This window comes from Erpetoichthys calabaricus, chromosome 7, assembly GCF_900747795.2.
Source record: "Erpetoichthys calabaricus chromosome 7, fErpCal1.3, whole genome shotgun sequence".
In the NCBI taxonomy this organism is placed as follows: Eukaryota; Metazoa; Chordata; class Cladistia; order Polypteriformes; family Polypteridae; genus Erpetoichthys; species Erpetoichthys calabaricus.
In genome coordinates this window covers 33327609-33346296 of record NC_041400.2, presented here as the reverse complement: position 1 = coordinate 33346296, position 18688 = coordinate 33327609, and the positions used below count along the sequence as shown (strand labels likewise).

The 18688-nt window shown below is 38.1% G+C and overlaps 1 protein-coding gene across 1 annotated transcript in view; it reads left to right on the top strand.

Moving 5' to 3' along the window:
* Positions 1-18688, top strand: part of cntnap3 (contactin associated protein family member 3) — a 603541-nt gene that overhangs the window by 574880 nt on the left and 9973 nt on the right. Inside the window, exons 21-23 of the mRNA XM_028804840.2 lie at positions 4171-4258; positions 11610-11828; positions 17292-17363. Coding sequence (XP_028660673.1) covers positions 4171-4258; positions 11610-11828; positions 17292-17363 — 379 coding nt within the window. The remainder of the gene's footprint in view (positions 1-4170; positions 4259-11609; positions 11829-17291; positions 17364-18688) is intronic.

Sequence of the window (18688 nt, the reverse complement as noted above, 5' to 3'; positions counted from 1 at the left end):
TCCTCTGGGTACTCTGCATTTCCACACACATTCTATAAATGTGTTTATTGGGCAGTGTTTTATTGTGGAAGAGTTTTGGGATGACCCTGTCCTAAAACATAAACACTTTTATTCTCACACTCAGACTCTTTGGTACGTAGAAATGCGCACATGTCCTCCACCTCTGCTCTAGTTATCTTATTCTTGCACTCACCTGGTATGGAAGAGGATATAGCCCACAGTCACAACATACTTAAAGCTGAGTCTGTGGATCCGTCTTCACCCAGGACTGATTCCAACTGTGCTTCACTTCTATTAGAGGACATCTCTTCTTTCAGGTATACCCCAGATGGCAAGACAGTACAAATACTAATACATGCAAGGGGAGTAGGTAACTCATTATGAGGTTCCAAGTTGGCTCCACACTACCTGTTCCGCCCAGGAGCCTTTAGATTCCAAATCGTTGATAGTTGTAATTGAGATGAGCTGGACAAATGAGGACACATACATCCAGACAAGGGGTAGATGTAAAGTGAACTGTACTTTTATTAAAATAAATCAAATAAATTTTTTTCAAAAGTGCAGAGCATGGCGTGGCGGTTAAAAATCCATAATAAAGAAATCCAGAAAAAATTAGGTTAAAATCTTCTAACATTCCTGAGCCCTGGTGCATTCCTTTGTAATGGACATCTCCCCAGCTTATTCTTTCTGGATCTTGCAGCATGGAGAGACATCAACCAATAGATGCAGAAACCCTCAGTTCCTGCTTTTGTCCCTGCCCATCCCATGGTGTTCAGTGGGGCGCAGGCAAGCCTCCACTCTTCCATAGCCTTGTGGGGAGTCCTCCAGAGTGTTGTGGTTGTTCCTGCTCCGTGGCTGCTCATCAGGAAGCTTCAGCCCCCTCTTGAGTGCCAGTCACACACTCCATCCCCAGAGCTCCTTTCTCATTCGCCTGCTTCAATATGTGTTGCATCGGCTCTCTATCTTGCTCACTCACACCAGCCTCCTTCTCTCTCTCTCTCTCCATTAAACTTTGCTCTCTTTCTTTTTCATTTTGCTTTCTTTTCCTTCTCGTTTCTGTCCCATGCAGACTCCTTTATCCTGCCTGATTAATTGAGTGCAGATGCGACATACTGCTCCAACTGTGGTATAATTGAGGTGCCCAACCAATCCACCCACCTCTGCATGTGTATGTGGAGCGATTGGCCAAGTACCCAGCAGTTGTGCACATCTGCCCTTGATTCCAAGCCTGAATGCTACCTGGGACACGATTATTTATTTAAAAAGTGCCCTGCGCCAAGGACCATTCATCATTCTCATTATAAATTGATTATTCTTAATAAGCAAAAAGCAAACTAGAAGGTAATTACGTCTGTCCAAATCACACCTGCAACCTGTTTTTAGGAGCTGTCACAGACAGCTCTGTCAAAAGCACACCTAATGTGTGTCAGCATTCAGTGAGTCTCTTCTCTTGTGTTTCTTTATGGCATGGAGCTTCTGATCTACATACTTCTCTCTTCCTGGTTTCGCTTGAAGTTGTTGACTTTTAAAAGCTTGTCAAGGCTAAGATGAGACACTCATATCCCCTCACTGTCTAATCTCATTTTGACCGAAAATATCAGTACCTGTACACAAGGCATACACACAGGAGAGCCTCTGATGGTTCAAGAACTTTGATTTTACGCATGTGGAAGATCCACAAAAAACTACCAGTTCACCATTTAATGTTCTGACCTTTTCAGGTTGCCAGACTGCATTTTTTCTGTAGTGATAAGTTTTATTTTTACTAGTCTAGCCCTCAGTCTGCTGCCTCTGCTAACACTTCCTTTGTTTGTGGTTATCTAAGATTAAAGGTTGAAGTAAAAATAATACTAAAAGCTACTGCTCTAGGCTACATTTATTATCAAAAAAGAAAATGTCTTTTAACAAACATCTTAGAATGAAAGAATATTAAACATTAATAAATATCTTTTTCCCTAACCGGTAGAGTTGTTGTAGCTACTCAAATAAACTAATCCATTACAAACTACTATTTAGTTCTCTTAAATTGTAATGGGATTCCTTTACTCGTGACTTTCTGGAAAATGTAATCACATTGCTAATTTTTTACTTTTACGTGGTTCTCTAAACTCACACAAATATGTACCATTTGGAAAGTACAAAGAGATGACACTCAGATTTCCTTTCAGTATGTTCTTTCAGTAAGCAGGAAATCTACTATATAACAAAAACTACAGCGTTGTGTGTGTGTATGTGTCCAGTTCTCCCAAGCAATCTGATTGGTTAGTTTGGCTTTGGTCTGATTGGTCAGTTTGACTTTGGTGATGCAGTCAAAAGAGGAAGTGTTGGACAAGAGAGATTGAGTCACAAAAGGAGGAGTCAAGGCATAGGAGGCACACTTCAAAGATGTGAAGTAATAGCAAGAATAAGAATGGTGCTTTCAGAGGGGGTAATGGGAGCCTCAAAACAAAAGTGTCTGAGAAGAAGGCCTTATGGGAATTTGATTGAGAGAGGAAGTGCCTGGAAAAAGAAGTTCAGACAGAGGAAAAGCATACTAGGAATTCTGAAGGTGCACATAGGGCAAGAGACATCAAATATTTTTACATTTATTCTATTACCTGTTTTTGACAAAGGTTTCTATTACCTGTTTTTGATAGGTAATGTGGCTAGTAACCAACAACAATGAAAGTAAATTTAGCAGTTAACAAGGAAACCACCCAGGAGAACCCTTTTAGATGACAAAAAACACATTACATCTGTACACAAACGTCTCTGTTTTCGTAGGTATAGTAAAGACATGTGACAAAAAAATGTAAATGTATGTCAGAATAATGTGCAACATTGTAGTACCCATGATGCTTAATGAATTTAAGTCAATTAGATACAGACCTTTCTACCCTTGTAGAGCAAATTTATTTATTATAGATTCTTTGATCAAGAACAAAATCTATATCTATTTTGATCAAAGAACAAAATATGAACATAGCTACCAAACATCACCAGACACAAAATGATTCACTTTGCTATGTTTTCCTTAAACTACAATTCAATTTCATGCAATAATCATGTGGAATACAAGTAACAACATTCTAGGTTAAGCAAATAACTGTAATGTGATTACAGGAATTTAAATCTTAATATGTTATGCTACTTTGTTATTGGAAAATATGACTAGATTGCTGTCATGAGTTACTTTGTACTAGTTACCCCTGACCTCTAGTATTAAGTAAAATGATAATTGTGTTTATGTGAGTGTGCTGGATAAGCCCTGAAATGAAGTCTTTTCAAGAGTGGGTTTACTGCTTCTGTGACCTTAAACTGGATTAAGTGGGTTTGGGAATGTTACGTATGTTTCTGTTATAGTTTGTTGAAGTCGGATGGTCTACAGAGACTGGAAAGCTATTTTATTCCAGAAAATGGTAGACACTAAATGTGCAATTTTAGAATCTTTAAAGTAGCCCTAGGCATCTCCTAACATTTCAGATTGCATTGAATTGTGAAGCTGAGGTCCACCAACAGGTGGGTTCCTGCACTGGCACAGCCTACTGTATCACATTCTTGACAGGTTAGGTAGTGAGCTTTTGTGTTCCCTTCTTATGTGCATCTCATAGTAGTTTAAGGAAACAAAAAGCAATTAAAAACTGTGCATGAGCCATTTTTGGAGAAAACAATTAAAAGAATCTGAATCTAAACAAGCAAGTCGAGAAAAATAAAGCCTTGAAAATGATGCTGTATTTGTAGCAATAACTGGATACTGGCTAAGCAACTAACTTGAGCAAAAAACCCTGAGCCCCTGCCACTGTTTATGAAAGAAGCTGAGGATGCCATTGACTGTAACTAGAAGTCAATGAAAAAATTTAAGAACTGGATTAGATAGATAGATAGATAGATAGATAGATAGATAGATAGATAGATAGATAGATAGATAGATAGATAGATAGATAGATAGATAGATAGATAGATAGATAGATACTTTATTAATCCCAAGGGGAAATTCACAATTAAGTTCTTTATGTATTTAGTTTTGGGTGTGCTGCATCGTGTTTTGTACATTGTTTATACTGTAAATTAGAGGACATGTAAGGCAATTCTTTCCATTTGTTGTACCTGAATTTTCAATTACAGGGAAACCTGGAGCTATACATTGAATAATTACATTTTATTTACGTTTTTGTTTTCTTCTATTTTCAGATTGACCATTACCCCAGAGAGCAGTTTAGTCTTGTTGCAGATACCGAATTTAATGCTATCAAATCCATTTTTCTTGGAAAAGTTTTTGGTAAGTCAATACTGTATAACAATAAACATGGCAGCCGAAAGAAGAAAAAGTCATTATCCATGCCTTCTGTTAATTGCTTTCACACAGGTCATACTTTGCTGGTGGATCTTTATATATAAAAGTGAATTTATTATCTTCATTGCTCTAATCAGGTTGCATTTAAGTAACAAATGATACCTGGGGCAAGTTAAACAGGATGCCAGGGTCTTCAAAGGATATTCAATTAACCATTAATATTCTGCAACAATATGCAAATACTACATAAAGTGTAGCAGTGTAAATTAAAAAACATTACTAGAGCAAACATTTTGTACCTAACGGTGATACTTGCTTGAGTGACAATCATCAAGAAGGAGATTGAGAAACGGATCAATAACTGAATTGGTAAGAAAGGGAATTTAGAATTTGTGACAAAACTAAAAAAGTTTTTTTTTTTATTCTGACTCTATATTTATATTAGCACATTTTATTTATACTTTCACCATTGAACATCCATTGATCAAATCTTATTCTTAATAGACATCTACAGTACAGGATAGCAGAAAGCTAGAGTTTTTCTTTATAATATTAGGAACATTGCGGGATGCATCCAACAAACTCATTCAGACAGAACCAATTTGGACAATTAGTCTTGGGTCTTTGAACTGGAAACACACATAAACACAGGAATAATGAGCAAAGGACATATAGAACACACTTCATTCATGAATGGGCTTTAAGGTAAACTGCTATGAGATGACAATGTTGCCAGTTGGTGCCTCTTACTAATTAAACACATACATTATCTCGTATGAATCTTGTCTTTTTGAAAGCATGCTTCCAGGATGCCAGTACCTGCAAAAGATGCTAGCTAATCCAGCATTATCAAGTACAGGGTCCCTAAGTTGAGGAAGAGTTAGCCAGTCTGCATTGTAATGGAGAGTGGAAAGAACTCAACCAGGTGTCCTCTAGAGAAGGGAGATAATGCATACTCTAGAGTAGATAATGCAAACTCAAGATGTGGGAAACAACTCCGGTACAGTGAAGTTATAGACAGGTAGATCACAATCACACATAAGCAAAAGGTAAGTAGTGCACATTGTCCAGGGTCATTAAGACCAGAGTTGAAGGTGTCCAACCATTTTCAAGACCTTTTGGAGCAGGACAGCAACTTTGATAACTCTGACATGGTAGGCATAGATGAGTAACCCTTACCCATAACACAGTACACAGAAAAAAATAGTAAAACTGTGGGAATCAATTAGAAGAGGTTTGCTCCAGCAACTGAGGAACTTGTATGGTATGCTGCCTTTCAGTTGCACAAGTGGTAGAAATCCATGGGCTAGGGTGGAACCAGTTGTCATTGTCCTTGTTGGATGAAAAATGGCATTGGCAAGAGTAAGCTGACAACTTTGCAAGGCAAATTTAAAGAATTAGGTGCTGCATTGACGAGGTGGTGTGATTGCAAGATCTGCTTGTGCCATTAGCCAGTCCAATTGTGCTTGAGCAAATCTAGAAGGTTTAACGTGTGGCTCAGATATTGGTGTAGGAGAGAGGGATAAAGGTTTATGGGACATTGGAGGTGCCCTTTGGAAGAGAGGTACCCTTTCTACCACTGGGATTACATTTGGACTGAAGGGGCACTGATGCATTGAGGAGGTGTATGTGTAGGCTATTCAAGGATTGTTTAAATTAGGGAAGGAAAGATGGGGAGAGAAGTTTAGTACAGACTAGTTTGAAAAGTTCATGTGAAAGAAAGGACAGTAATATAAATTAAAAGAAAAATTTTTTTTAGATTACTAGCTTACTGGTAATATGCCAAATTAAAATTAGTAATAAGCTAAAAATATCTTAGCCTTAACATTAGAAGCTTTAAAAATAAAAAAAATGAACAAATGAATATCCAATTATGATAATACACTGCAGATTGTAAAATGTCATTTAGTAATTTCTGAATAAGTATATACCCTATTCTATAAAGGCATGCTGGATAAGTAACATCATGCACAGAACATAGCCAACACATGACTTGTAAAAACTTTGTTCTCCTGATTTCAAAATAAAGTTTCAATACCAAAAAATATGGGTACAAATATCAAATAAGCAGCACCTGGTGAGGAAAGCTATGGATTAATTACCATAATGTTTAAGCCTTCATTAAATCATTGTTTCAATATTTTTAGAACACCAAATTTGCAATATTGTGAATGTTTGTTATTAAAGCATAACATTTTGCTATTTTATGTTTTTCAGTTGCAAAAAAACAAAAAAAAGTCACAGTCCTTTGAGGATGACTGACTAGCAAGGCCACACATTTAGTTTGTGTAGGCTTATGCAGCAAGTGGGCAACATCTGATGTTTAGATGCAAATTCTTCCCATCTGTCAGAAGCAACAAGTACATGGTATCTGAACTGTTTTGATGGACTAAAAAGTTAAAATAAATATTATGGGTGCCACAATGGCACATCGGTTTGGCTGTTTATCTCTTTATTCTTGCCTCTGTGTGGGCTTTCTTCCAGGTTCACCAGTTTTTCCTCCTACTTCCTAAAGCTGTTGATCTTGTGTGACTGTATGAGTGTATGTGTAGGCCACATATGCTGTCATGAACCTGAATCTTGTCCTGGGTTTGTTCCTGCCTGGGGTCCAATGCCTTTAGAATGGGCAGTGGCCCTCTGAACCCAAACTAAATAAACGGGTTTAGAAGGAGGACAGATAAACAGAAAAAAAATATGTGAAAATAATTAGTTGGATTTACAATAGCTTTGTAAAATAAATATTATCGCCATAACTAATAAGCAATATTCTTTCTATCCTAAATAAAATAATGAAACATTACATTTGTTATTTTTATAATGATACTATTTAGCTGATATCTTTATTGCAGCATACAGTACATGTTAAAAAAATCATATACAATATTAGTCATCTTAAAGGTAGATGATGGATACACTTTAAACTCTTAAGAATGTTTGTGAGCAATGCAACGTGTGTCTTAGAAAATGGAGGACAAATTTAGAGCTTGTGTCAGTAGGGCTTAGCTGTTAATTTTAAGGTGCAGTATATAGTATTTGTTCAGAACACTGACCACAGGGGAAAATACTGTCATATTTAATTTCCTAGCACTGGCTAGACTGGCTGTTTCTATTTTTAATAGACGGTATTTTGTTACTAATATTATTTCTGAAATCAGTGGATTCTTTTTAAGTCTTAAGCATCAGTACATGATCTGCTTATTTAATGATATATTTCAGTTATGACATGACCAATGAAGCAGGCATTATCAAGTGGACTTCTCATGACGCTTAGTTATTTGAATACTATATTTGTATTTGACTATATGTAGTACATACTGTATTTTATCTGTACAGCATTGTCTTTTGTATAACATTTTTTTAAACTATTCCATATTCATGCAGGTAATGTAGTGTTGTGGCTAAGGCACTGAAATTAAAACCACAAAGCTGCTGGTTCAGTTTTCGCTTCTGACTCACTGTAAAACCCTCAGTAAGTCACATAACCTGATTGTCTCCAATTGTAGAAAAACAAAAAAAAAATATAAAAGTAAATAATTGTGATGATTCAAGATCTCCTCGATAAAGACTTCAATCAAGTATGCAATAATAATAACGGTAATTTTGTACAGTTCTCTGGGCTTCTTAAATGAAAGTGCACTGCATAATGATGAACTAAATTAAGCTGACTGTTATGGGAAGTGAAAAATCCCTCCAGTAAGCTTAAGCTTCCATAGATGGTAAGAGAGATGCCACCTCAAAAATTTTTCTAAGTATAGTTATATCAAATGCTCAGAATTTACCAGACAAAGGTGCTGTTTTAATGTATGATTATTGCAGTTGCACTATTTCTTACAGTCATTCTGTTAGTTCCATTGAGACTACTCCTGGTCTTATGGAAGAGCAGGCAGCTGGAGACATTTCATGGACTTCTGAATCTAAAAGGTGTTTTTAGGATCTGATTATTTTAAAAGCTTTTTCCCTTTTCTACAAGTTTTGTCTGTTTAAAAGTCTAATTTTAACCATAGTTAGTGATGCCACCTTTCATCCATCATGCTTTTGCCTGGTTGTGCTCACACATATGTCAATTTGTGACATAACATAATAGGCAGCACCTCATTTAATAAAACAAGACTGTTGCTCTCTCTCAACTGAACTTTAATTCTTCTCTCTCTCTCTCTAAAGAAATAATATTTAATTCAAACAATTCTTACTTTCTTCTTATTCCCTAATAAAGAAAATTCATTCACTGCTATTGGCAAGTCATGTCAAGTTGGGGAGCATGCACTGGTACAGTGCGTTGCCGCACCCACTACACAACAAAACAACTCGAGATCCCGGTTTGCAACCCCTCAGGTGGTTTCCAGTCCCACCCTCCAGAAATGACCCTCTATCTGCCGCAGCCAGGTGTTTTGTGGGCGACCCCTTGGCCTGGTCCAGCCACTCAGGTCCCCAACATTGAGGATCTTACGAACTGGATCACCCTCTGGGAAACATGGCCGTAGTGCCGTAACTGACGCTCCCTCACAATGCAGGTAATGTCCCTCCTTTGGGACTTTGTGAGCAACCGCTCATTCGACACAAAGTCAAACCAACGATACCCAAGGATTTTCAGGAGAGACACAGTACCAAAGGAGTCCAGGCTTCGTCTCATATCACTGGATAGCGTCCATGTCTCGCAACCATATAGACCCAACTATTGACCCCTGCCTCTTTATATTTCTGATTACACTTTTGTGCAAAAAAAAAAAAAAAAATTAAAAAATGCTTAGATGTTCTTTATAGATTTGAGGGTGCTAATCCAAATCTGTCATCAGAATTGCTCTGTCCCATGCAGTTTTTGAGAGATTTAGTTTTAAAATGAAAAAAAATCTATTTTAGAGAAAAAGGGTAAAATGTTTTTAAAATTAATTATTTAGACTTGGGGAAAAAACAAGTTACACATTTAAATGTTTATAAAATAATTATTGATTACAAAAAAAGTAATTTACATTACAAAGATTTGAATGCTTTATTTTGTGTGTTATATTGAGCTCTTTCTATTCACAATGTGCGTAGCATTGATACTTACAGTTTAATTCACATTGTATGTACTTCTTATTATTGATGCTTTGTAAACCAGTCCGTTAGCAATTCTGTGCTCAAATATTGAGTGTGTGACATAGTACAAGCAAGTGTCAGAACCTTTCGCAACGTACCTTTAGACATCAATTTTGATTTAGTGTTTCTGGTATTGAAGTTCTTGTTCTGACATTTTTCTCCTGCCTGTTGTTTAACCCTTTGTCAAGTGCAATGCAATTTGTCACATGTATGGGTGCAAGGTGTCTGTCAGGCACATGTCAGAAATAGGACAATAGGAATTCAAAATGTGAGTGTTTACATATATCAACTGTTTGGTGTAATGCTTTAAAAATACAACCTGTACATACTACACATGATTTCTTTTGCAATAATTTTATCCAGTTATTCCACTTTTAACAAAAGACAAAATATCTGAGTACATTATTAAATATTAAAGAGATAGATAGATAGATAGATAGATAGATAGATAGATAGATAGATAGATAGATAGATAGATAGATAGATAGATAGATAGATAGATAGATACCTTATTAATAATAATAATAATAATAATTCAAATTCACATACTCCAGCAGCAGCATACTGACACAAAAAAAAACCCCAATATTAAATTAAAGATTTATAATAATGCAGGTAAAAACAGACAATAACTTTGTATGATGTTAACGTTTACCTCCCTGGGTGGAATTGAAGAGTCGTATAGTTTGGGGGAGGAACGATCTCCTCAGTCTGTCAGTGGAGCAGGACAGTGACAGCAGTCTGTTGCTGAAGCTGCTCCTCTGTCTGGAGATGACACTGTTTAGTGGATGCAGTGGATTCTCCATAATTGATAGGAGCCTGCTTAGTGTCCGTCGCTCTGCCACAGATGTTAAACTGTCCATCTCCATGCCAACAATAGAGCCTGCCTTCCTCACCAGTTTGTCCAGACGTGAGGCGTCTTTCTTCTTAATGCTGCCTCCCCAGCACACCACCGCGTAGAAGAGAGCGCTCGCCACAACCGTCTGATAGAACATCTGCAGCATCTTATTGCAGATGTTGAAGGACGCCTGCCTTCTAAGGAAGTATAACAGGCTCTGTCCTTTCTTGACACAGAGGGTGTTCTTTGATACAAATGTTTATGTAAGAAGTACATTATTTTCATGTAATTGAACAAAACTCCCCTTGTTTACTGTGTAGGTTCGTTTTCAAAGCATGACTTGCAGACCAAAATGGCATGCTCCAAACAAAGTGCAGTGTGGCATTTTTTGCATTCATATCTTGAAAGCCTTCTGCGTCCGCTGTCTCTTGTACATGGAGAGCACCTTCTTCTTTTTGTTGATGGCCATAGAGTGTTTCCATCATCTTCACTTTCTGCCTCTTCTCTGGGCAGGTGAAATTTTTGCAATCTTGCTTGAAGATGCCTTGGCATTCCCACTGTTTTTACACTAGGTCTGGCTAGTTCTCCTGCAACAAGTTCTTTGGAGAGCATCTTCAGAAATATCCTTCTTCTTACTTTTCCTAAACCATTCCCCAGATAAAATTACTTGACTGTTAACGCCAGCTATATTAAGCATGGTGAAAAATACTACCATGGGCCATCGCTTGATGTTTTGAGCTACATTGTATGTAACACACATTTGGTCTGCAGTGTACAGTATATGACAATGCATTATTGCAACATATGGTAATAGAGAGTCTCTGACAAGTAAAGCAAAAGTCAAAAATAAAAAAATCCTATTTTCTCACTAATGAGGTATTTGGGAGCAATGTGCCTGCGGGATCTCTGACACCATACCTGCCTTCCACAATGATGAATCTGCGATTACTCATCACATTATTCACAGGCACATGATATGTGAGGTTGGTTCAGAGGTGGGTCCAGCTCCGCCAATCAGAACATAAGATATCCTTAGTTGCATCATTTGTGTGCCTGTCAGATCAGTTGTACCTGATGGAGGGTTACGGTTTTGCCTCCTTCCAGTTGTTGTTTTTGCATCTTCATGTCAAACTCTGTACGCTTCTTCCTAGTGGACACTTGTATTACACTTCGTATCCTCTAAATTATCTTACCATAAATAGCTGACAGTTCAGTTGGCTTTCCAGTCTAATTTGCACATGCTCTTTATTTTAATTTAAATATTCTGCATTTTAGTTGTCTGCATCACTCTCTTATAGTAAAATGTATTTTCTTGTTCCAGCTCCTCTCCTTTGGGACGTGTCCTCCTTTCCACTTTATGTTTAAGCAATCACAAACCACTCTGTCTTACAATATATTGTTTTTCCTTTTTTCTTCATGCAGACAGTGATGACATGGACCAGGAGATTTCACGAGTAAATGCTCTTGGATTCACAGGTTGCCTTTCAGCTGTACAATTCAATCACATTGCACCCTTGAAGGCCGCACTACTGTACTCCATGTTGTCCCCAGTCATTGTCAAAGGACACCTGGCACAGTCAACTTGTGGGGCTTACTCGTCTACTGACCCCTCATCGATTGAGACATTGCATTCTCTGTCAGGTAAATTTTAACAGTCACTTTCTATCTCAGTCAGATTTTAATGAGTAGGAAAATTACCGAAAATTTTATAACAATGCAGATAAATAGATGAAAGCATGTGAGTGTATGCTGAACATTTAATAATTTCACCATCTGTGTACTAAATGGAACGAATTACCCTTTAAAGATCAGCAACCGATAATTATGACTTTAAGCTCCTTTGTTAAACTTCCATTATTTTTTCTTTAAAAGCCAATTTTGTACTCTGTGTTTGCACATATTGTGATGCACTAAGTCAGACAAAAAAGATTGCTTGACAGTTTTTGACACAAAGAACCATCAGTACTCCCACCTCTCTAGTTTTCTAAATGTACATTTCTTCCTGTTTGTCTTTTGAGAAATATAAATTATGTATGGTGCATCATGGAAGGAGTCATGTGTCTTTTTAAATGCCTAAAATGGCTTGGCTTTAGTGCCCACTGCCTACCCTTCTCTTCACTTCTCACTTATGTTTCAGAAAATAAGCAAGGCCAACCTGGCCCTATTCAAACCTGTAGTTCTTTCTTGTAACCTTAACAATGCTTCTTTTTATATCCTCATACCCTGGGGTCAAACTTAGCTCCTAGCATTCCAATTAATAGTGTGCCTTCTTGAGAATTATTATTCCAAATGAAAGATACCAAAGATGCCTGCTTCATATCTTCTATCTTATTTATTAGCATGCAGCTGGAAGTAATTATGTTTATTTATGCTTGTCAAACTCCTTTGCTGATTGAACATCTTGTGCCTTCTTCAATAACAACAGAGGAAAGTAATATTTTTTCATAATATTTACAGTTTCCATATACTGCCTCAGCTAAGGTTAGAACATTAGAAAAACTTGTAATGAGTACAGGCGATTCAGCCTAAGAAAGCTCAACAATCCTATCCACTCAATTCCTCCATAACAACATCAAGTCAAGTATTGAATGGCCTTAGAGTCCAACTGTCTATCACACTACTTGGTAGCTTATTTCATGTGTATATGGTTTTCTGTGTGAAGAAAAAATTCCTAAATTTATCCTTAACAAGTTTCCAACTCGTTTAACTCATGTTAAAAAAACATTCTCGGTCCACTTTACTAATTATTTTCATAATTTTAAACACTTCAATTAAGTTACTGCTTAATTTTTGTTTGCTGAAACTGGAAAGATTTAACTCCTTCCATCTTTCTTCATAACTCATAACCTGCAGCTCTGGAATCAGCCTAGTCACTCTTCTTTGGACTTTTCCTAGCAATTGTGACCACAAGGGGGTGCACAGCTCCCCAAACACCCAAACACAATGGGCAGAGACACAAGTTTGCCCAACACACGCGTTTATTATAGTGTGGAAGCACTTCTCACTTTTTCCCCATAGCAACAGAGTGCAAAGCATACAGCACTTTTCTCTCTTCTCTGTCTGTCTGTCTGTCTCTCAGTTGCCTCCACTCCTCCACAGGCAAGCTTCATCCCTTTTCTTCCCGAGTCTAACTCCTCTCTGTGAGGCAGCACTCCTTTTAAGCCACACCAGGTGGCTCAGGTGGCTCGTTATGGAGGTATGGAATTTTTCCCAGGTGTGGCAGAAGCCCAAAGAAGGGCTCTACAGCTCCTCCTAGTGGCATCCACAGAACCCAACAGAGCTATGTCAACAAATAGTAACTCCCATACAGCCTTGTGGAGATCTGAGGCTCCATTGCTGCCCAGGGGGGCTACCAAGTAGCACTTTGGGGGAAATACCGCCCTTCAAAAGCCAACTCCCCTTATTCTTTCTTTAAGGAGGCATCCCTCACACAATGCTATGTCTTTTTTGTAGCCAGGAGACCAAAACTACATACAGTACTGCAGGTGAGATGTTTATAGCTTGAGCATTACCTCCTTGTACTGGTACTCTACACATCGTGCTATATAACCTAACATTCTGTTAGCCTTCTTAATGGCTTCTAAGCACTGCCTCATTGTGACTTGTGTCCCCAAAACAAGGAAAGATCTAAAAAATGTCCACTGTTCACTAGAAAACATACTTATTAGGACCTCCAGAACAAATATTTCAGGGATGCTAAAAGACAATTGGTCATCCTGAGCAGAGCTGTCTGGTTTAAGGTCCTTGCTATAGTTTCTCAAATGGGCACTGCCTGCCACTAATAGATAGATAGATAGATAGATAGATAGATAGATAGATAGATAGATAGATAGATAGATAGATAGATAGATAGATAGATAGATAGATAGATAGATAGATAGATAGATACTGTATATACTCGCGGGTAAGTTCTCTCACGGATAAGTCTGGACTTGAATTTACTGTATAATTTCTGGTATCTTATATATAATTTGCCAGTCTCCTCACTCACTCACTCACTCACTCACTCACTCACTCACTCACTCACTCACTCACTCACTCACTCACTCACTCACTCACTCACTCACGTCCGTCCGAAGCCGAATGCGCAGTCGCCTTCTGTGCACGTCGCCTTCTGCGCATGTCCGAAGCGGAATGTGCAATTGCCTTCTGCGCAGCTACCCAAAAAACCTTACGAGACCGACATTGCGGCAGGCGGCAGATTTACGGCCGCAAAAATTCAAAGAGAAAGGCGACTTCGACCATCATCGCGACAGGTGGCGGATTTACACCCGCGAAAATGCAAAGAGAAAGGCAACTTCGATTAAAGCTCTAGAGGCCTGAAAGGCGATTTCGACTACAGCTCCAGGCCTAATTACGCATTCATTCAATACACCTATATCAGGTTTGTGGTGCTTATACTTATTACTTACTATTCCACTCGTGCCCGTTTCATCTTATGTTGTCGAAACGGGCTCTTTGTCTAGTTTTATAATGTTGGTCGTATAAGTCGAATGCGGAAAACTCACACTATTGGTCCAAGAGATTATGATATGCTAACGCCCACCTGAGTGAGTAGCCATGGAGCACATCCCCTTTTTTTCTATGTGGGTGTGGTAATGTGCTGTATCAGCGCGTGCGCCCTAACCACTCTGTCTCTCTTTATTGTGCATACATGACCACACGGTAATACCCGAACTATTCTGAAGCTGCGTTTGCACTGATTTGTGTTTTTTGTATCTCACACCCTCATACACCTTTATCGTAAGAGCATCCCTTATCTACAATGGAGCATTCGATCAGAAGAAAATATGAAGCTGGTTTTAAATTAAATGGCATTGAAGAAGCGAAAGAAATTGGCAACTGCGCTGCTGCAACAAAATCGATATGTCTGAGAAACTGGTGCAAGATTACAGGAAGCAAGAAGATGTTAAATCAAAAAAATTAAGTGTCACATTTTTGAATGGCTGTATAAGTCGGGGTCTAATTTTATGATTGATTATTTAGGTTTCAAGACTCGACTTATACATGAGCATATACGGTAGATAGATATTTACTAAGAAAATAGCTACATTTAATTGCTAACTTTAGATCAATCAAGAACCCTGATGCTGAATAAGCATAATCAAAACTCTTTTTCCTTTTATTTTTAATAATGAGTCTGTGTGCAACTTAATAATTACTTTTACATAGTTATGCCCCTCCCTAATTTTTGAGGTAACTAAATTACGATGTATGGTGGTCATAGAGGACTGGGTTGATAGAAACCTGATATTGGAATGAAAGCTGTAATAAAATAATTACACTGAGGAATTGTGAATGATAATAATTGTATACCTGTCCCAGTTTTTCCATGTTTATAAATTAGGACTCCTCTGTGCAATATACAATCGTTTTGACTGGCTGACAGGTGACAGAGGCTCTGCTGGCTAGTGACATGTCTCAGCTTGCTAACAGCTGAGCTTGTCTAGGTAGACAGATGTTAATAAGCTTCCTCTAAGTGTTGTTTTCCCCATTTTGTAAATAATTTCTTTTCCCTTAGGATATTTTTCAGTCCCATAAAAAATGCCAAATTAATCTTCTCCCATTGAAGTATAATAATATCATTGTCAACATTTTACTACCAGATAAAATGCACAGAAGAGAAATATAGTAGAAAGACCTGTTTAATTTTAATGACAGTTACATGACAGCCTCTGGAAGCCATTCACGTATTTGCATGTTAGTTAGTACATGTAGAAATGTTTGACATTATTCTTGTTTTCTGCTACATCATTTTTCATCAAGACCTCACACCAGATGAAAGCCAATCCAATAGGGCAAAATAAAACTTTGCCTTATTTCATTCTTGAATCTTCTGTTGCATTAGTAAAAAAAAAAAGGTGGTTTTCAATTCAAGATTTAGTGCTCAAAAATCTACATTTCTTGTATTTTTTATTGATTCCTTTATTTACAGTAATCAATATAATTTTCCATAGGCAGCAAGAGATGTAATGTCTTTTTAATGATATTTACCTGCAAATCTCAATGCCAATCAATGCCAGTGTTGCTGTGTCTTTGTTATGACAAAATTTTGAGTCTTTTGGTTTTCTGCATTCTGAATAATGTGCATGTGAATTAGGAAGGCACCCTGGTCCCATGGATGATTTTACTACCTCACTGCTCTGGGAATCGGGAATCAGGGTTGTATTGAAGTGTACATGCTCTTCATTTGTCCATCTAGGATTTCTCCAGTTGCCCCTGTTTTTCTCCACTTTCAAAAAAATGTCTACCATGTCTTCTGGAATGGTCAGTGGTGAGTCCACCTCTGATTATCATTGTGGGCTGTCCATGATTGTAAAAAGACAACTGAGGAAGCTACACATAGGAAAAGCCGCAGGACAAGATGGAGTCAGTCCTCATGTTCTTAAGGCCTGTGCTGACCAACTTTGTGGTGTCCTCTGTCACCTGTTCAGTCTGACCCTAAGGCTTCAGAATGTGCCGCTGGTGTGGAAAACCTACTGCATTGTTCCTGCTCCAAAAAAGGCAGGTGCCTCTTCACCTAATGACTACAGACTGGTGGCACTTACGTCTTACATTATGTTGAGCTTTGAGAGACTGGTCCTGGACTATATGAGTCCTCTTATGGTAGACCACCTGGACCCCCTACAGTTTGCCTATCAGACAAAGATTGAAGTGAACATTGTCAATGAACATTGCATAGACACTATCTGGATGAAGAAGGTTTGAAAATAAATTAATAGAAAAATAATTTACAAAGTTCACTTCTGTGAACAGGTCATGCAATAATGCACCAGTGCTTTGACGTTGCATTCCGATCACTGTTAACATCATGTGGAACAGAAACAAATTTGGAAAATGAATGAATGGATATGTTCTACTGCATTTCTGGCATGTATCTGAATCATTCCTTTTTCTTTTGTAAATACATGTCAAACTGACATTTCTTCCTTATTTACTCCACAAATGCTTATTTTAGTGTACATCCAATTCACTCAAAAAGTATATTTGTTTTCTTTGTTTTCTTTTCTAGTTTCACTTTTGTCATTTTCTGGTTCAGTCTCCTGTTCCTGTACATTTGCTGACGTATGTAACTCTCTGTCCTTTACTCTTTTCTTGCTGTAGATCATTCTGGCCCCATAGATGAGGGAGAGCCAATAGCCAATGCAATTAGAAGTGACTCTGCTCTTATTGGAGGTAACAGGAATTCTACAGTGATTCTTCACTTTATATTCTGCTTGAACTATATTGTGTAAAATTAGTGTGACTCTCTTGGTCTTATTTCATAATTCAAGTAGTTTCCTTTTAAAGTTTATCACTATCATCGTTGCTCAGTTGCAAGTTGACATCCCAGCTACATTTGTTTCCACATCTTGTTTGTTAAAGACAGAATACTATAGTGTTAATACTCCAAACACCACATATTGAAACACTCCATTTGTTTATAACGTTCTTAAATCCAACATCCCACACAAATCACATTTCTCCTTTTTACAACTGCAATAGCTAAAGATGAGTAAAGCTTGTAAGTGAAACTGACACTCAAAATTTTTTCAAAAGTGGTTTAGAAATTGTGAAGCATGAAACTCAGTAAAAAAAAATTTTTTGGTATTTTAAAGTTTTGTTGAGTAGAAAACAATGAATGTTGCTTCCTTCACACTTTGATGTTTACCTGTGTTCTTCTCTGCAACTACATAATACATTTATTTTATTACACTCCAGGTAAAATCAATTCTATTCATTTATCTCATTCACTTCCCCACAGAGGATTGCAGTGTGCACAATATATGTGCACAATATAAGCTCCAGGTTTCTTTTCTGTTTCTGATGCATCACTAGGATTGTCAATCATAACTGGTGAAGTGATCCTCATAGTACTGTATGTATGTATGTATGTATGTGCCCCCTTGAGGTAGTAGTGAAGCAGATAACTAAAAAAACAAAACTAAGTGCCATTATAAAGAGTGCTTCACATCTTCTCACTGACACACCAACACTGAGGACTTAGAGCCAGCGAATCATTCACCCGATACCAATAGCAATACATCAATATTGGCACCTGACCTGGCACAGACAGACATGGAGGCACACATAAAAATCAACATTATTTATTTTTCCTCAGCTGGGGCACATCTTCCCCAGTGTGTGCTTTGTGGGACTGTGTTAGGGCTGAGGGGCAAGTCCAAATACAAAGTACATACAGCCTTCACCACCACTCTTCCTGGCAAGCGTTGTCCTCCTCCTCCTGACTCTCACTGCCGATGGTGGCTGCTGGCTCCCTTTTATAGCCCACCCAGAAGTGCTTCAGGTGATTGATGGCCTAGATCCAGCTGCACTTCCGGGTGTAGCTGCATTCCCGCCCACACGGACTCAGGAATCCATGCAGCTCCCCCTGGTAGTGGCCATGAAGCCCAACAGGGCTGAGCTCCGGAGTCCCATATCTGTGGCCCTGATGCAACCCAGGGGGGGCTGCCACCAAACGTTCTGGGGGAAGTAGTATGCCACCCATGGCTATTCCCCTG